Source organism: Trachypithecus francoisi, unplaced genomic scaffold (genome assembly GCF_009764315.1).
Source record: "Trachypithecus francoisi isolate TF-2019V2 unplaced genomic scaffold, Tfra_2.0 Lachesis_group4, whole genome shotgun sequence".
In the NCBI taxonomy this organism is placed as follows: domain Eukaryota; kingdom Metazoa; phylum Chordata; class Mammalia; order Primates; family Cercopithecidae; genus Trachypithecus; species Trachypithecus francoisi.
Window position 1 is genome coordinate 36,845,091 of NW_022681469.1, and position 20,889 is coordinate 36,865,979.

Here is a 20,889-nt window from a genome sequence, read left to right on the forward strand (position 1 = left end):
GAAGATCCTGGGCAACATAGCAACAAATTGTTACTCTCTCTCTCTCTCTCTCCATATATATATATATATATATAAAATAGATATTATATATATTATATATATAGCAACATATAACAATTTGTTGCTATGTTATATGTTATGTTATTTGTTGCTATGTTATACATATTATCTATTTATATATATATATATATATATAAATTAGCCTAGCGTGATAGTGTGTTCCTGTAGTCCTAGCTACTTCATAGGCTAAGGCGAGAGGATCATCCAATTGGAGGAGTTTGAGGCTGACAGAGCAAGACCCTGTCTCAAAAAGAAGAATGGGAAACTTTCTTATATGTGAGTGTCGGTTTTAAAATAGCAGTTTTCCTCTTTTCAATTATGTTTCACTTTTTAATAACTGTGTAGTTGTTATATGGTCTTCATATATTAGTATAGATTCCCATTAGAGTATTTTCATTTTGGTTTTATTTTTATATAAAAGTACTATTATATATAATAATTAACTGTTGTACCAGTATGCCCAACCATGATTTTCCTATCAACACTAAAATACTAATATTATTCCCATGTCATAGCCATTATTTTCCTTTTCCATCAGTAGAAAGGGATGTATGATATGAGTACAGTGATGTACTTGAGGCCGTTTGAGGTTATTTATTTATTGGGTTTGTTTTTGTTTTTTTGAGACAGAGTCTCATTCTGTACTCTAAGCTAGAGTGCAGTGGTGCAATCTCAGCTCACTGTCTCCCAAGTAACTGGGACTACAGGTGTGTGCCACCATGCCTGGCTAATGTTTTGTACTTTAGTGGAGACAGGGTTTCACCATGTTGCCCAGGGTGGTCTCGAACTCCTGAACTCAGGCAGTCTCCCCACTTTGGCCTCTCAAAATGCTCGAATTACAGGCACGAGCCACCATGCCCAGCCGAGGTAATTTATTTCTAAACATCATTGTGTTGTGTACCTCAGTACCTCATTGTGTACTAAAGGTGGATAAAAAGTTTAACCTTTTGGTTATATGTATGATAAGAGGAGTGTCTCATTCATCTCACATGCTGTAGCAATGTGTTACTTAGCTGCTTTTAACACATTGTTTTCCAGCTGTTGTCATTGTTGTGTTTCATTGTATATAATCCTTCTTTGGTTTACTTATGGTATTTGGACTCAAACTGAAGTTGTTTGACCTGTTTTAAGATAGTCATAGCCAAGCCTGTTTCTGTATTGTCTTCTCTGCCTCAGTAGATGCCATACAGAGCTGCTCCTCGCTTTTTTTTCCTTAAAGTTTGTTTCTCTTTAAAACCTCTGCTCTCGAATTACAGTTGTCTGGTTCATTTGAGTTAATAATCCTCATTGTAATGTTAAGTTATTATTTGTAAGTGTAAGAATTTATAAAAGGATCAACTTTTGATGTATGATGTATGCCAAAATAGCTTTGGCAAGTCCAGACGTGGTTCAGAGAGGCCAAAGGCCCTCATTTGAATCAGAGCTGTTGGTGAATTAAAACCTGAGAACCTTGAGATAAGCATGCCCAATTGCCTAAGAGAAACTCAATCAGAAAGTGTATTATAGCTTGTTGATCTTATTTCTTTGATAATTCAAAAGAATGTTCAAGAAATATGTGGGCTTCTTGCTTAGATTCTTGAAATGTGATCGTGGAACACAATTGTCATTTGGCACATTCCCAGAAATACACATCTTTGCATGAGGCACCTGGACATATGTGGCAGGTCTGGTAGAATCAGCTAATTAACAACACAGGCTTAAACAGGCACCTCATCTGGCAGTGCAGTTAGTTGCCTGATGGTGCTCAGCAGGATTTGGTAGTGCTTTTTATTTTTCTATCCTAATGGTCTGCTGCCCACCTAATTTTGCCTTATTGTCAGTCACTACTTACCGCAGCTTGGGGCCCTCCCAGGAGGCTAAATTATTATCAAAGGATTAGGGAGATGTAGCCTTGCAGCTCTGACATTTCTGATTACTTGTCTATGCCAGAACACTAATTAGCTGTGACTAATTAAGAAAAATGTTCCTGCCATAGAAAACCATTTAAAAGAACTGAGAAGTAGAAAAGCAATTCAAAAGCTGAGCAGTGCTCAGATTTGCTGATGCTCTTTAGATTTCCACCAGAGCCTTAACTCACCTTTAATTGTGCCTAGAATTAGAAAAAGAAATTCCACATGCAGACTGACCGGAGGATTTTGCTTGAATAGGAAAAAGAAAAATGTTGATCACCTAAGCTCTCTTAACGATGGTAAAACTGTGTTTGATGAATGGAAGGTGACACAACTTTCATTTTCATGGAGAAATTGTTCTAAACACCAATTGCATAAATGTATGTTTGCATTCATCCACCTGAGTCAGTAACAAAGGCTTAAGTCACTGAAGAAATTAGAATATTCACTCTACTGATTTTATAAAAGACTGTTGAATTGATTATAAGGAACATGTTGAGCACTTTGAAAGTTATTTAGCCTTGCTTTCATGTATCTTTCATCTTCAAGATGGTCTAGAAATTCTGACCTCTCTATGTAGAGCCTGTGACTTTGCATGCTTGCACTTCAACTGGTCTCTAGTGCCTTGTTCATGGAAATGCCTAGGCTTCCCCTAAGACCAGCATTTCTATCGGTTGACCATTGCAATATTTTCATAGAACAGATAGCTACTACCCTCCATCCCTTCCATCCTAACTTCTTAAACAAATGGCATGGTGGCTTTAAAGCCATTTTCTATGCTGGCTTGTTGTATTCCCCCTCTGTGAATCACACCTTCTGCAAGGTCAGACCATTCACAAGTGGGCACAGCAGTGGCAGCCAGGTCACCAATGTTGACTAAATCCAAGTAAAGGAAAAAAAATCTGTGTGAGGAAGCAACAGAACCATCATTACATGTGATTACTGAATGCATTTGCAGGAAACTATATGTCAAATAATTTTAAACTTTTGTATGAACACCTAACCTGTAAGAGAGAGCCCTGAATTTCCTGATCTTAGCACAGCCCTGGATAACACATCATCTAAATTTTGCTCTCTTATTACGGACAAAATGTTTCACTGGGGAAAAAAATAGTTCTCACCCCTACCTCACCTACATTCTTCATGCTGATTTTTAAACCCATTTCTCTCTTTTCTCTCATTGGAGAACAAAAGGCAGGTAGCCAGCATCCTCTAAGGAATAATCCTTCCTAAATATGAAGACTGTTATTAAGGTACCTGTCATACTTGTCTACTCCAGGATAAATAATCCCTGTTTGTTTAACTTCACTCCGTAGGCCTTTTTTTCTAGCCCTTTAATCATCTTTGTGGTTGTCCTTTGAAACTTCTCAAAGTGTTCTCTGTTATGCTTAGGGTTTAGAGTCAAGGATAGGATGCAGTATTTGAATGTGGCTGAACAAGATTCTTTCAAGCCTTCTATTTATTCATTCCAATATATAACTTTCCCATACTTTTGCTCTACTGACCTCTATAGTTCCATATATTCCCTGTATTTGTTTTTGTTGACTTTTTCTCTCAGTGACTACATATCTTAAAGATAGGCAATAATCTGAGGTCAGGAGTTCAAGACCAGCCTGGCCAACATGGTGAAACTCCATCTCTCTTAAAAATACAAAAATTAGCTGGGTGTGGTGGCACACGCCCAGCTACCCGGGAGGCTGAGGCAGGAGAATCACTTGATCCCGGGAGGTGGAGGTTGCAGTGAGCCGAGATCATGTCTCTGCACTCCAGCCTGGGTGACAGAGCGCGACTACGTCTCAAAAAAAGATAGGCAATAAATGTATATGTTTATTGATGTAGAATATTTATTTTTGAGGCAGTAAAATTACATGTTGATTGATGTAGACTATCCATTTCATTGGTGTTTTACATTATAAGATCTAGAAAACAAACTCATCATTCAATTACTATGTGTAAAAAAATGGTGGGGAATGTTGAGATTAAAACTTCAGGCCCTGGCTTTGCCCATAGAGATGGCTATCTATGTCACAATGACTCAGTAGGAATCTACTGAGAATAGAAAGTTGAAACCCCTCTTATTAATTATTTAATCATTGAAATTATATTTATCAAGCACTTTTTAGACCACACACTTTGCTAGAGGCTGGGAATACAGTATTAAACAAGATAGACCAAGTCCTTGCCACAAGGGAGCTTACCAAATGGGTATTTTTAAAAAATTTTTATTTCCACATAAAATGTTTTATTTTTTATCTGAAGAATAGCTATCCACAGATTTTTTTTTGAAATGAAAGTACTCTGGTGAACTGAAAGTCAATTCTGTTTCAAAATAGATACTAATAATTAATCTATTAAGTTGTTTATTTCTCCCTCTGCTTCAAGTGGATGATTGTGAACTTGCTAAAGGTTTAGAGCCAACACAAAGTTTGTATCCAGTTCTAGCACCTGCATCAAATGACGTGACTGTGAGATAAGAGCACACTCTTGCTCTCTATTCTTCCTGGGTTCTTAGCTCAAAAGCCAGGCTTATATCAGCTCCCAAACAAGCTCTTATATCCCTGCAGACGGAAGTCACTATTTCCACAGCAACAATATTTTTCTGCCTTTCTTTAAAAACAGCTCACAAAGCCAACAAGCGTAGAAGGCACCCAGGACATGTCACTTAGTGGTGAAAATACACAGGCAGCACAGCCACACTTGCCTCCCAATATACCCCATGGCCTCAGAATGAGTACCTTTAGACCTGAGCATATGCTAGAGAGGCAGCTCCCTGCTTGGGGGATAACCTCTGGAGGGCTGAGTACATCAACATCTGAACTCATAGTGTTAGCATAGCTTTGTGAGTGAGTGAGTGTGAGTGTGTGTCTGTGTGTATGTGTATTCTCATATATGTACATAGATTTGAAAGTTTATCAGTTTATAGTACTTTCTCTTTTATTTCATTCATCACCTAGAATTAAATTAGACTGTCACATTTTAAGCCCCATTTGAGACCTGTTTTAAATTTTTTTGACCAAATGCAACTGTTTACTTTTCAATGATTTATACAGCTTTAACATGTATTTAATTATTTTTCTATTAAGGAAATATGTGATTCAAGTCAACAGTGAATCTGGCTCTAGTATTCATCTGTCCTTTGTCTATTGAAAAGCTGCCTGTCTACTATTATAGATATAATATATAGATATATAATTTTATATTTATAAATACTTAAATGCATGCAGTCTTTTCATGAAAATTGAATGCATGCCCTGTGCCAGACATTCTACTAAGGGCTGGAGATAGCAATACAAGTAAGATTCAGTTAAAGCCTTGTGTATACTCACAGCTGATTGAGGGGGACATAAACTACATTGTGCAATATTTTTACAGACACCTGTGTAGAGTTCTAGGAGCAGAAAATAGGTGAGCCCCTAATTGTAGTAAGAGATAGTATTGGCTAAAAAGCAGAGCTAATGAATGGTTGAGCTGAGTCTTAAAGGCTGACATGAATCTGGACAGGGAGATGTAGTTGGGAATAAAGTCCCGGCAGAGGAATGGGCATGCCCAGAGACCGAGGGTATAGAGAAGCCTAGCATGTGGCAGAGTTGCAGGTGGGTCAGTTTGCTGAAAAAGGTTCCTGTGGGACTGCACCGGGACTCAGAGACAGAAAGGTAGCTGTCTACTCCCGTCCTTAGGAAACTCTTAAAAGAAGATTTTGGAATATGTCACATTTTTATAAGGAAACTGAAGCAGAAAGACCTGCTAACAGCTGATTCTCAGGTGTGAGTTTTATCTCAAGACTAAGTTGTACCATTTAATAGCGGTTCCAAGAGCCCAATATACTTTTATGTAAATCCTATATTATGGATTTAAAATGCAATATTTACCAAAATTTTATATACTATGTTCAAAATAAGTCAACCAGATGAAAATATCATACTGTCTAAAGGAATCATTCATTAAGATGATGTTTACACCCCAAATTAGTACACACACCATTATAACTGGATTTATCAATGAGCCAAACCATTAACTAGTCACTTCACTCGAAAGATTAGCCAAACCAGTATGCATCCCATCAAGGACACTAAGAAAGGGAGGGGAGAACAACTGATTGTCTGAAATTTTCCCTTTATAATTACTAGTCTTTTTAGTACTAGGAAAGGAGCCACAGAATAAGCTTGCAGAGGCACTTGCTTATTTGATAATAAAGAAAAGTATTTTTAAAATACTTTTCATGTAGTTTGAAGAAAGAGGTAGTTTACTACTTTGAGGACATCTTGGAATGAAGGGAATTTTGGAAGTAGTAGTGAACTGAAAAGAGCTTTTGCAGTTCCCAATTTACGGGGAGTAATAAACTGAAGAGGATCTAATTTGTCTGTAAATATCTCTGTTATTATATTCATGTATTTTTTAAAACATGAAGCATGGAACTCCAAAGATAGGGAAGTTTTTTCAGCATTCAACAAGCATTTACTAGGCACCTATTTTATACCAACCTTCCCCATGTTAGCACTTTTTACATTTTTCATTCCTTAATAGATATGATATTCTTAATTTGCAAACTTCCTGATGGAGCTAAAAAATGAAAATTGCCCTGAATATGACTTTATTCAACATGGAAAAAAGCAGCATGAATCTCATGCTTCTCTGTTCTGATTGAAAAAAAAAAAAAAGATGATGAAGACAGTCCCATACATAGAGTTCTACTATGGATGAACCAAGGATCTTCTTTCCACATTGCATTGTTTTGCTACAGTAGAACAAATATTTTCCAGTATTTTTAATCATTATGGTGTATAGCCTTTAAAATGCATCTTAAGAGAGTATATGAGATGTATAGCATAAGAGCCATTTGACTGGTTATCCTAATAAGGAGTGTGATTCTTCAAAGAATTTATTTACATTGTATATTACATTATTGGATTTACAGAATTGTTTAGAAATGTGGATTGCTTCAACCTGCAAAACAAATTAAATGGGCTTTTTTGAAAATAATTAATAGGTACCTTCTCTATTTGTGCACAATCCTATGTTACAGTGACTGTCAGTAAGGACCATGAATGCTAATGACACTTTTCCTAGTTTTCTGCTAGAAGCACCAAACTGCTCTTAAGAATCAAAGGTGTTATTGACAAAACAGAAATCCAGATGTCCTTCTAAAGAGAAGTGTAATAACACAGGAGTTTTGAGCACAGACTCTGAAGTATAAATATAAGATATAAATCTTTACCACTTAAGTCATACTTGTATAAACTTGAATAAGTAAATTGCTTAATCTAAACTCAGTTTTGTGTCTGTGTAAACTCGGTTTCCAGATACGCAAAATGGGAATAATTACACCCACTTCATCAATGTTATCATAAGAATTAAATGAATTCTTTGTTTGTTGTTTGTTTTGTTTTGTTTTGTTTTTTGAGACAGAGTCTCACTGTGTCAACCAGGCTGGAGTGCAGTGGTGCGATCTCAGCTCACTGCAACCTCCACCTCCCAGGTTCAAGTGATTCTCCTGCCTCAGCTTCCCAAGTAGCTGTGTTTACAGGCACACGCCACCGCACCCAGCTAATTTTTTATATTTTCAGTAGAGACGAGGTTTCGCCATGTTGGCCAGGCTGATCTCCAACTCCTGGCCTCAAGTGATCCACCCACCTCTGCCTCCCAAAGTGCTGGGATTACAGGCGTGAGCCACTGCACTGGCCTAAATGAAATTTTAACTGAATCACTTGCACTTCCTATGAAGGATAAAATAAATATCAGATGCCTTTATAATTAGAATTCATAAAAATAATACTAATAAAAACAGTATCTGTAATTCACAGTCCTTTATAAATCTCATTCCTCAGTATACTTTATTGTTTCATTTTTATGTCTATACATTAAGAGGCCAGATGAATAAGTTAAAAGCATAACAGACAATAGAAAGTTCTGGAACTCTAGATGATTTTTCTTTATTCTGGAAGAATTCTGTAAAAACAGAATGACAACTGACTTTTTCTCTTCCATTCATTTTTACAAAAATCACAAGCTCATCATGCCTTTTCCTCTAAGTCAAATTTAAACTCAGTATTTCTATAGAGCATTCAAATCTTAGTATTTTAAAGATAGATTCATATAATCTACCCCACATATTACAGATAAGAAAGCTGAGGCATAGAGAAGGTGTGTAACAGGCTCAATCAAGCAAATAGTAGCGTAAAAGGGGCTAGCACTGCCTACCCTCACGGGATCTGCATTTGTGATCTTCTCTGGTGTGTTGACAACCAGCCCACAGCTGCCATGTCCAGATGCAAGTCTCTTCTCTTCCCCCACCATGAGTGGCTCTGGATCAAGCTGGGAATGTGACTGGCATAGGTTGGGTTAAACACTTCCTGTGTTTTTAACCCTAATAGGCTGGTTTCACTTTTCCTTAAATATAGCCCTTATTCCTATTCCAAGCCAGGAAAGTATTCACACTCAAAACTTGCAAAATGCTTGTGCCTGGTTTTATGGAACCAGGTATGATAGTTTCAGTGGGATGCATTTAACAGAGTGGAAAAACTTTGATATTATTATATTAAATTTACCATTAATATAACATTTGCATTTTAGTGCTTAGACATGAGAAATGAGTGAAACAGAGCCACACATTTAGTTACATTATATAGATGTACTGTTGACAAAATGAACACTCAATGTATAATGAAACATTCATATTTACTTTTTAATATATTGGTGGAGTTGTAGTGCATTAATGTTTCTAAATATTTTGTTGCTCTTTAAAACTACTAAAGGATCTTAAAGGATGGTTTATATTTATCAAATTTATCCAAGCCTTCATCATTTAAAAAGTACTGTTTGTTCTTTCATTTAATTTAACAGGTACATATTTCCTAAGGTGAGATTTTCTAGGCATTATTTCATTTTAACACAACGGCTCAACTCTTGCCAAACATACAGATTCTTTTGAAATAAATGAAGAAATACATAATATGGAAGCATGGCCATTCCATGTCTTAATGCACTAAAAAGTGTTGGTTCTTTGGTTCTTTTTCTTTTCTTTGTCACTTATTGAGACAAGCATAGCTGGAGAAGAATAAAAATACATCAGCTAGTTGTACCAATTCATAATCAATAAAAAGCTAAACACTTAAGTAGAAAATATATCACAGATTTGTACCCTAGCGAAGCAGCTATTTTTACCTTGCCATCATCATCAGAAGCCGCATTCTGACAAAAATCATTTGCTTGAAGCAGCCATGATATAGAAACCCTATGTGGTCTTGTGATTCTTGTGATTTAGGAATATCAGCCTTGGAGGGTGTAAAGGCATTGTGCCTTAGTATGTATTGAGACCTCATTCCAGGTGGCAAGCAGCTGGACTTTTTGAAAATAAAACTTCCAAAATAAAGGTGAAGTGCTTGTTTCCAGGCAATACGTGTTATATTTAATTGAATCGTCCTCAAAATGCTATAAATTAGGCAAAAAGGAGAGTGCATATTTAATATATTTGTTTTGTATTTCCAATAGTCAACAGAATAATGAAATTCCTTAACTACTTCTCTTTAACTTGCATGAAGAAAGCACGGTATGTTGCTAAATCTCTTTTCACCAGCTCTGCGGAGAAACAACTTTAATCCTTGTTAGAAAATTGCCGAGTCTGGGACTGACAAAGAGCTCATGCTTGTTCTATTGTTAGTGCTCCCCGGCCCCAAGAGCAGAGCCCTTTACAGCTGCGTGGATCCCGCCTGGCTCAGCTGCACTATTTAGGAGATGAGGTTTGTCAATTTCTATTGACAATGGAAAGAGTTTTTCAGGGCCTGTAGCAGTGCTGACACAGTTGGGGATCAATGCCAGCCATTCAGACTGCACCCTCTTTCATTGCTTTGGTTTGTTAATTCAAGACTAAAGGTCCACTGAGGGGGTTCAGGGTGTTTAAGAAAGCTGATGAACTGTTTAAGAAAGCTGATGAACTGCAAGCGTTTATAGCCCTGGTGTGGCAATTTCCATAGTCAGTGGCAACTCCTGGCACTGAGGGAGCTGTGTCCTTGTTGACCCTCTTGTTATTAAAAATGCACAAGTGCTGCGCTTCTCAATATTTCAACACTCTTTCATTGTCAATACCACCTTCTGAGCCCTTCAGCTTGTTGCTTGCTCTAAAGATCTTCTTAGATTGGGTTTGAAAACTTCACCTTAAACACTAGATTAGACTGATGTTCTGTTTTCCGTGCTCCTGTTGATTTGTTGAACCTTCCCAGGGCTGGAAAGCAAGTAGCAGCTTGATGGGGAGACGGGCTGCTAATATGATTTACCAGTCTACAGTCATGCACAATAAGTGTGAATAAATACAGGGGTCTCACAGAGTCAACCCTAGCCTTTCCTTTTCTTCTATTTTTGCTTTAAAAGAGGTATCTCAAGAAAATGAAGTGAGTAACGCATGCTCTTACAGGAGTTGAATGAACCACAAAAAGAAGAAAAAAACATATTTTTGCTAAAGCGGTAGGCTGCTGTCATGGATTGATGTAGAAAAAATTTGTAAAATATACACTTACTTCTTTATTCCTGTGTAGACCAAGGCAAAGAATAAAGCAGTAATGCCATTCCCATACCTTCTGTGCAAGCTGCAGCACCCCTTCCTTTTCATCCCCTGCAGGGAAAAGTGAATGGTCAACCAAGTTGTTTTATAAAATTAACTTTTCCAAAGTGAAAAGGTGCTTTCTAACATGGAGACTTTACTGCACATTCACCCTTTTCCAATTTTTTGTTTGGTTTGGTTTGGTGGAGGGGGTTGGGGAATTAAGAGAACTTACCTTTGACTTTTTTCTCAGTGTGAGAAAATGGTACCTACCCTATTCAGTAGTCAAAAGAAGGACATATTAATTCCAGCACTAGAAATAAGAAGGTGCTAGAGGTTTCTCTTTGGTGGCTTTCATTGTTTAAGGTATGTGCGTGTATGCGCACACATGTGTGTGTGTGCGCGTGTGTGTGTGTCTGCGTTTTACTGTATACAAGAAAGCAGTCATAGTGGGATTTTTGTTGTTGTTAGCCTATTCTTAGTGGCAGCAAATATTCCGAGCTAAGTTGCTGCTTTTCGTTAATCATTTGTTTAATTTAGCTGAAATGCCTCTTGAAAATGCTTTGACTTAGGAGCCAAAAATATACATTCTTATTTGATAGAATAATTTTTTCTTAGAGGCTTTTGCTGATAGAACAATTTATTGACCCTCAAAGTAAGATAATGATAAAGTAGCTTAAACATTTTACTTAATAATAGTTCTCTTTTTCTGTTTTTGCAGTTAATTTTCGATCATTTTATTCCCAAATTCTTTTTCTCTAAAATTATCATTTTGGCATTGTATTAAATAAGTTATATATAAATGATTTCTGTGTTACATTGTATGTCTTTTCAATTATCACTTAATTATAAGTACCATTATATATGGTGGAAAAATGAAGTTAATTTTAAATTATATAAGGATTTTCAAGAACATAAAGATGCATATAGAGTAATTTTAAGAAAGTTTGTTCATTTTCCTCAAATTTATGTAACTTACCAAGTTACAGTAACTGTGCAGTCTAACAGAGTAACTAGTATGTTATGATAGACTTCGTAAAATACATATACTTTCTCTCCTTCAACAAGAAAGAAAAATTTACTATCCCATGCAAAATGACTGTAATTTTTAAGAGTCACATCCATTAGGATAATATTTTCACTTTCAAATTTCTAGAGTGTGGTGTGGTGGAAGGGCCTCAATTAACTGTACTCATATTCAATATCACCAATACTTGTGAGTGTCTGCCTGTATTAAAATAGAAATCAAGAAGTTGAAGCTGTAAATAATTTGAAATAAGTAGCTTAGAATTTAATGTCGGAAATTAAAGTATCTATAAAAGATTTTGAGACTTAATGTGCCAGTTAAAGTACTGAATTTACTAGAAGTTTACTTTTTTAGGAATATTGGAGTGTGACTGTCTTGTTTTATAAAACTTATTGCTGAAATTTTTACATGTCCTGAATATTAAGAAAGTGCTTATTAGGAAGGAGCAAAATTAGGTACAGGAATAACATACTTTTTAAAAATCATGATCCATCTCACATTTTTAAAGCTTGAAGCTTTTATTTATCCATTTGATTGCTATTATTTAGTATATCAGTTATCCATTTAAATTAGCTTATCTCATTTGATGCATATATGTTCATTATACTAACAAATTAATAGAAATAAGCATGGTAAAAATGTAAAATTCATTTTTAATTTATACTTAAAATACCATTTCTTGTTAAACTAAATTGTATCCAATACAATTTATAAATATAAATCCAGATGAATTTCAGACTTGGATCTGTGAAAATTTATTTTAGAAGTTGAATTTATGGTTTATTATGTAGAGAATTTTTTTTTCTAATTTTTTTTTCTGTGTTTAAATTCTTAAGAACGTATGCACACACATATGTGATCTGGACTGTCACTATGTTTGCATATACAAACAAGGCACAAAATCTCTTGTCTTTAAAAAACTCTTTTGTCATTTCCTAAATGCTGAGTGGACACTGATATTTCTCACTTTTATCTGAATGAGTAGCATTATTCTTAGAGTGTTATCTAAACCTAGCTCTGAATCACTGTATCCCTTAAAAATGTCATTTGTAATGGCAGATTGTCTTATTTGAAAATAGGAACAACATTTTCTTTTTCTAGACTGACAGACATATAGGAGCAGAAAACTGCATTAAAGAAGAATTTCAGTTTTTCTCTTAAGAGAGTTGTAATAAACAGAAAAACTATGGAACCTCCAAAACTACAAAATGAAACACATCCTTTTCATTCATAATTTGGTCAACTGACACCTATTTTGTCATTCTTATAAGAATTCAGTCTTTGTAATGTTTCTTCCCAAGATCTCAATGAATCTTTATTTCAGATGGTTTTAAAGAGCGTGGTAAATATTTAATTGATAAAGGTGTGATTGAGGATTACTGTTTAATATGTTGTAGGGTTTTTTTTTTTTTACCATTGCTCCTTTAAAATGTAATTTTTGGGTATTGACTACATGACTAATAGCATAACACATCTTCTTTTTGATTTTTATTTAACATGCAGGCCAATAGAAAATTTTCCTTTGAAAATAATTTACCTCTTTTTTCCTGCTGCTTGGCTGTCCATTCAGTCCTAAAACATGTATTTAGGACCCTTTGTTACCTACAAATTACAAAGCAGGCCACTAGGCTGCAAAGTGCAAAAACACTGTTTCCGTGAATATGTTACAGCTGAAAGACTGTAATGTTAATTCATTTAAAGAACAGCCTAGGTCAACTTAACAGATTTTCTAGCAAAGCATACAATTCTGTTAACAGGAAATTATAGCATTATTGACTTCAAGTGCTGATCTGTGGTCATTTCAGAGTGTTTTATTACCCCCTCATTACCGAATCTGTTAAATGAATACTGCAGAGGTTGTTTTCTTTTTTGTTCTCCTCCCCTGTGCCCCAATTCTCCATTCCAGCAATGGTACAGCAGTTCCATGAAAGTCATTTGTGTGTGGTTGACTGATAGATTAGACCTCCAGCTCCATATTTACCAGCTGAAGACGCTCATCAAGATTGTGAAGGTAAACAAAATGTGTTTAGATATGAATTGCCCACCAAGCTATAAGGAATAATGGCAAGATACTGACATACAAGAAAAGTGTATTTGATGTAACTAAAAAGTATCACTTACTAGCAATGATGTGCTGCTGTTTACTTCCATTTTTAGATTAATAAATGAATATAAATTTATCTTTTTTGCGCTAGTAAAAAAATTTGCTCGCAAATAGTCACAGTTTGAGATTAAATACATAAAGCCCCAGCACAGTTACCTGAAGGAAGTAGGTTCACAATAATTTTACATTAACTTTCTTAAGCATATAAATGTTTTATCATAATACAATTACTTCATATTTATTAGGATCATATATCATTGTGAGGGCTTTTGAACTATATTTTGCCAGAAGAATAAGGAGAGTCTCAGTTATTTTATTATATGCTGGTACAAAAGTAATACATTGTCATTGCCCAGATTCTTTTGGAAGCATGCCCCTTCTGATATGTAAAAGGTAATCATTCGAGTGTTGGAGACCACCCAAAACTACTGACGTAGACATCACATAAGTTCGGCAAGGCTGTTTTGACTTTAACTCTTCAAGAGAAAAGCTAATAAATTACATGTCATGTTTAGGGAATAAAATCTTTAATATATTATGCATAATTTTTCACACTTTGTAAATTCTAATGGAAGCACAAAATTTACCCCAAGTTTAACCTTTTCTTGAAACTGGGACAGAAATTTCACCTTACGGCAGAAAACATTAAGCTATTGAGAATCACCTATTTATTTAAACAAAAGACTTTTACTTTCATTATAGTACCATTTATTAGTAGTATATATGTGTGTATGTACCCACATACATAATGTGTATATATGCATTTATGTGTATGTGTGTATATATGAGTATACACAGTAGTTTGCAAAGTGTCATTCCTCACCTACTATTATCATCATCACCTGAAAACTTGTTAGAACCACAAATTCTTGGGCCCCACCCCAGACCTACTGAATCAGAAACTCTGAAGGTGGAACCCAGTAATCTATAGATTAACAAGTCCTCCAGATGGTTCTAATACATGAAAACATGCTAAAGTTTGCAAAGACCCACTGTGTTACATCATTAAAAGATGTTTCTAGCCACATTAAAATATTTTCTTTATTCCCTTGGTTCCTACAGTCTAATTAGAATACAAATTATTTTATGCCTGCTTGTTAATCCTTGTTGGGCCCACAAATAGGAAAGTTCTGTTCCAAAGTCAGAAATTGGCAAATCTACTGGAAAGTAGAACCAGACCTAAAATGTCACAATAATAGCATTATGATTACTCATAAATAACAAGTAAAATTGTAGCCAGTCACAAAATGTTAATGCTATAGCTACACATTACATGTCAATGGAGAAAGTACTTTTGATCCAGAACACTTCTTATATGGTGTTCTTTATTTTACAAAGAAACTGAAAGGACAATATGATAGGTTCATAATTGGCTTAGTTCTCCATTGTTTCTTGTTTCTATAAATGTGACTTGAAGTACTTTCAAATGAAGTTTGTTTTTCAAAAAAGAGAATCAGGATAATGTATTTGCCACATATATATATATAGTATGTACATATATATACACACATACATAACAGTTGCACTTTATACAGTGATTAATATTACAATTGGCTGTTTCTCCTTATGATAAACCATATTTTCAAGCTAATGCCTACTGTGTTCAGGATTTCAGAGGTTATATATTCAGCCCCCTGGTGTCAGCTGATAGATTATTTAGTTCTTTGTTTTGAGAATAAAAATCTCCATATTAGCCCACGATTTGTTTCTTTCAAAATTATTCCTCATTTCCACACATCTTTATAGTTAAAGATTAAGCAAGAGTGAAATTTTTTCATTTTATCGATGTATAATTTGAAAGCAAAAATTGTTATATACTCAAGATATACAGTGTGACTTATTAATGTATACTTGAAATTTGCTAAGAGTAGATCATAAGGATTCTCACCAGTGAATATTTTAGCATAAAAGAACAATAATTTTATGAATTATATAGTGACATTTTCATTGTACTGTAAGTCAGTATATCTTCTTTTAATATATTCTTCCTAATGATCCATAATTGACCAATAAATATGAAATTAATTTTCATGAATATGTTTGATTGTCCATGTTTTAGTTTTCACAGGCAAGTCTCCAGGCTTAGCCAATGTGTTCTTGGGCTGATACATTTAATCAAGTCATAGGGAGGACTCTATTTAATAATTAGAAATGATTATTTTTACAATAAAAATCAAACTGAATTAATAATTTAATGTTTTAATTGTTTTTTCTACTTTGAATATAAACAGACTTTAGCCGATTTCATACATAGATTCATTATTCTTTAGAACTTACATAGTTTTACTTATAATGATCATTTCCCAATGAATTTAAGAAGCTGTTGAATAGCACACATTGAGAATTGCGAAGGCCCATAACCAGAATATACTTCCATCCCGGTCACTTAGACTTGGCCTGCTGCATGGTACAGCAGAATGGTGTATTCTACCCAGGACCCAAACTACTTGACTTTAGCAGTCTTGTCCTTACTACTTATAGGGATTGCCATTCTTCTATGCCCATGGAGACCTAGATGCCATCAAAATTTGTATAATAGCCAACTTTACCCCTAAACACAGACACTTTTACACCAGTTGGTTCATTCATTTGCACACTAAGAAAAAAATCCCAGAAAGGGTTACACAAAAAAATTAAAGACTGAAATTATTTGCAAAGTTTTTACCTCAGAATGATTTATTTGGGGTAGGAAAGTAAAACCCTCAAATAATCAAAATGGTTGTTGTATTTATGTTCTCCATAGTGGCCACATGACATTAAATGCAGTTAACATAAATTGCCTGCTTCTTTTGCTAGAAGGGAAAAAGTGAACAGAACCCTGTGGCAGGCACTTGTCTTAAGCAAGGGCCAACCAAACCTTTGTGGAAGCCACAGGTAACGTCCAAGTGTCAATAACATTTTATGAATTCTAAAGACAGAGAAAGAGATTGCAAGGCTGTCTGCCTAGTACCTCACCCAACTGGTTATTGCTTTCTAATTGAATAAGAAAGCGGTCTTAATTATATATAAATTAGAAAGCCTTCAGGACTGCAGATCCACAATTCAGATCTGCTCTGGCCTACTTAATGGTAATTAAGTCAAAGGAAAGTCATTCCAATAAAATAAGAAAGTTGAACTCACAAACTCAGTATATAATTGTCAGTGGAACAATAATACCTTACATTAGATGCATCATCTGTAGATGAATATTTTATGTTTGACATGTTTAATCTAATTACAAGACAGTTATAGGAATAAACACAAATCTCTGTGGTAATAATGCCATGTTTATCAGTTGCCAGATTATCTAGACAAAACATACCTTTTAGAGTTATCTCACTGGTTCTGATGCAAATTACCATGAGTTTTGGTGTAAGAGAGTACTACCTTAGTCACAATAACTTATGACTTAGAATGAGCTTATTATGACAAAATCATATCCCACAAAATGAAATGTCTTCATTTGTTGTTTCCCCATTTAACTAACTGAACTTTTTCTCCTACTTTAAAAATCAATAATAATAAAATACCAATCATGTTTAGCTGCAGAAAATTATATGTGAAGAAGATTACACTTTAAAAAGTGAACATGGCTGGGTACTGTGGCTCACATCTGTAATGCCAGCACTTTGGGAGGCTGGGGTGGGTGGATCACCTGAGTTCAAGAGTTTGAGATCAGTCTGGCAGACACGGTGAAACCCCCAAAATACAAAAATTAGCTGGACATGGTGGCATGTGCCTGTAATCCCAGCTACTCGGGAGGCTGAGGTGGGAGAATCACTTGAACTGGGGAGGCAAAGGCTGCTGTGAGCCAAGATTGCGCCACTGCACTCCAGCCTGGGTGACACAGTGAGACTCCATCTCAAAAAAAGAAAAAAGTGAACATGGTCAGGCACAGTGGCTCAGGCCTGTAGTCCCAGCACTTTGGGAGGCTGAAATGAGGATCATTTGATGCCAGGGGTTCAAGACCAGCCTATGCTACATGGCAAGACCTTTGTATCTACAAAAAATTTTTAAAGTTAGCCGAGCGCAGTGGCACACACCTGTGGTCTCAGCTTCTCAAAAGGCTAAGGTGGCAAGATTGCCTCAGCCTGGGAGGTCGAGGCTGCAGTAAGCAATGATCACACCACTGTACTCCAGCCTGGGTAACAGAGTGAGGCCTGTCTCAATCAGTCAATCAATCAATCAATGTAAACATAAGGGAAACATAGATTAATATTTTAAGTGCCACAGAAAAATGTTGTTGGCTTTTGTTGTCTTGAAAATCATTGTAGAAACAATAACATGATATTGTTTTTGATATATAATACACCACATTTTAATGTTTTAAGAAAAAATGTAAATACTTGTTTTGCTATCCCATCTATGGAAGCTTTATGCCAGAATTCGGCACTTCACATCCCAAGGGAATTTCAAAAGAAAAGGGCAAAATTCATCCGGACATTTAGATATACATAAATTTTTACCTAGTAGTACATGTAAATTTTTATAATTCACTGAAATGCTGAAAATATGAACTTCTTTTACTGATAGTAGGATTAATCTTCTTCCTCCACACAACTGCCCCCCAAAATTAATGCATTTTATAAAATATAATGTATTTTTCAATATTAAAGGAAAGTCCCCTCAATTAAAAAAAAACTAATTTCTCATTAAAAACTTACATAGGTACGTATTTTATTTTTGCTACAGGTTATTCAAAAGGTAAATTGTGTGCAATTAGTAATGTTCTGAGGGGAAAGTAAATTTGTCATCTGATAGTCACAACATAGTCACAACATTTTGATATAGTAATTGTAGTTTGAAGCAATGGCCAAAGTCTGTCATTGCATTTACTCCCCAGAAATACACCAAGAAGATGATTGGCATGGACAGCCACATGAACCTATCAGTGGATTTCCCCAAGATCATTTTTGAAATGCCAACTGAGTATATATCTATGTACATACATATAATCTAAGTTACCTAAGCAAATTTTCTCTTCTTTCTACAGAAAACCTACAGGGACTTTCGATTGCAGGGTGTGTTGGAAGGAACACTGAACAGTAAGACTTATGATACTGTGCACAGACGTTTAACAGTAGAGGAGGCCACAGCATCTGTTTCAGAAGGAGGAGGACTTCAGGGCATTACTATGAAAGACAGTGACGAAGAAGAAGAAGGCTGATATCACACAACTTTGCAGAAGGAAAGAAGACCTTGATCGACATGGTTTTTTTTTTTTTTTTTTTAACCTTGTCCTTGTAATTACATTCATTGTTTGTTTTGGCCAAATAAAAATGCTTGTATTTCTTTAAAAAGTAAACCTGAATGTAGAGTAAAAGGGGAAATGCCAAGATTTTGGGTTTTTTTGTTTTGTTTTGTTTTTTTGGAGAAGAATATCCTTTTTTGTGTTGTTTGACCTAAAAATGAACCTTGGCTCTGCTTGTGATTGGAACATGATTTTTTTTTTTAAAGATTTGAGCATTTTTCTGTAATCACATCAAAATGATGTTTTCTGTGTAAAGCGAGATACATATTTCTCATAATGCAGCATTGTGAGAAGTCACGTCCGATCACTGCGCCAACACTATCGTATCCTTGTTAAAATGGTGTGTACCTTACAAATTATAATTTATGTACCAGGTTTGTTTTGTACTTAATTTGCTGTTATTGTGATGTGTATAAAATCTTTAATGTTGGTTCTTAGTACTTTGAATTGGTCTACAGGTGTATTCCTGGGATGAAAGGATTGCCAAACCCAAATATAGACTAGATTATCCAAGGGGTTTGTGTCTTTGTTCCATTCTCAACATTTCTTCTTTCAACTATAAGCAAGCCCCAGGTGTGGGGTAGCAAGTGTGCTTCCGTCAAGATACTATATTCTCCTACTCCAGTATAACAGCTTGCAGGCAATAAAAATCTATTTGCTCATAACTACTTCTGTATTTATTAGACTTGTATAGGGCAAATGCAGTAAAAGAGGTTTGCAGTGTTTCAAACATCCCAGCTATCTGACTCTGTGTTTTTGTTTCTTGGGTTTTTAGTTTGTTTTGTTTTGTAATATTTTGTTTTTAATCAAATGAGTAAAAGATAGTAACACTGACTGTTCTTTGGACCTAATAGGCACACACATTGTTAAAAGAATTACTATGACAGCATATTTCCACAGCAGAGGAAGTATATATTTCATACTCATATTATTAATATTAGTCATCAATGTTAACTAATAGTAATATTACTAATGTTAACTAGTAGTTCACATTAGTAGTGGTTCTCTCAAAATATTTTCTTGCTAGGGTTTGAAAGATAATTGTATTATGTTGTGTAAGTTCTCTATGAATTATTTTTGTAATATTTCCTAAAGTATATTGTCAGGTTGTGCTACTGCATTTATTAATAAGTAATTTTTAAATGAAGTCAGTTAGTGCAAAATAAGTGGAGATATCCCTGAATTTATGAAAATGTTTGTTCTGAAACTTTAGAAATGAAAAAACTTGGACCTCCAGTTCCGTTCTCCCATGGTAAAATAAGTGGTCATTAGGTATCTAGACTAGCCTTAAAAATCTAATCTACAGTTACTATTTAGCATTGTTTTGGCTCATTTTCTGGGTAAGATAACAAACAAAAAAGGAGGAAATTTCTTCCTTTTTCCAAGATTAGATACTAACTCTACCAACTTACTGTTTTTGAAACGACGTTTGGGAATGTTCTCCCTTCTTTTCTTCTTTATCCACACACCAAATAGTCTTTTCTCCAAACCCTCAAATGTTCAGTCATGCTATCCCAAACTTTCCAGTGGCACCATCCCCAAGCTTGCTGTTCCACCACAGATTGCTCTGTACTTGGTAATTACCCACCTTTCTTTTCCTTTCAATAAAATGTCCATTTCCTTGATACATATCATCTCCAAATAATGGATCCATTTTGTCCTGAAGTGTGACTAAGTGATGACCTCAAATGTATTAAAATTCTGCCTTTGTTAAAGAAAAGTGTATTTAAGAAATGATAGCTGATGGAATTCAGAAATAAGAAAAGCAGATGGTGCAGGGGAAAGTATTTGGGGCCTGGAGGTTCTTGCTGCTGACCTGGCATGTTGAACCTGCCCACTGGCACCCTTGGCTGGTCAGCCCCTTTGAGGTTCTTTCCAGATTTTTATGTTCTCTGCTACTTCCCTTCTACACCCAGGAGATTTCTAAAAGCTCCTTGCCTACTCTTCACCCACAGTGGCTTCCAAAGCAAAGGTAATAGCAGTCAGAGGCAGGTAGTGGAGCTACTTACATACTTATGAGAAAATTGGAGACCAACCTTTGATCCA

The 20,889-nt window shown here is 35.3% G+C and overlaps 1 protein-coding gene across 22 annotated transcripts in view; it reads left to right on the plus strand.

Annotated features, from left to right (window-relative positions):
• CADPS2 (calcium dependent secretion activator 2) overlaps positions 1-20,472 on the plus strand; it is a 578,042-nt gene extending 557,570 nt beyond the window's left edge. For 10 of the 22 annotated variants that reach the window (XM_033192385.1, XM_033192366.1, XM_033192378.1 and 7 more), the window contains 2 exons: positions 13,416-13,520; positions 18,586-20,468. In XM_033192385.1, the coding sequence (XP_033048276.1) occupies positions 13,416-13,520; positions 18,586-18,759 (279 nt within the window). In that variant the 3' untranslated portion in view covers positions 18,760-20,468. Of the gene's footprint in view, positions 1-13,415; positions 13,521-18,585 lie in introns of all 22 variants that reach the window. The other 12 variants (XM_033192368.1, XM_033192377.1, XM_033192379.1 and 9 more) reach the window with 4 other exon arrangements.
• The last annotated feature ends 417 nt before the right edge of the window (positions 20,473-20,889 follow it).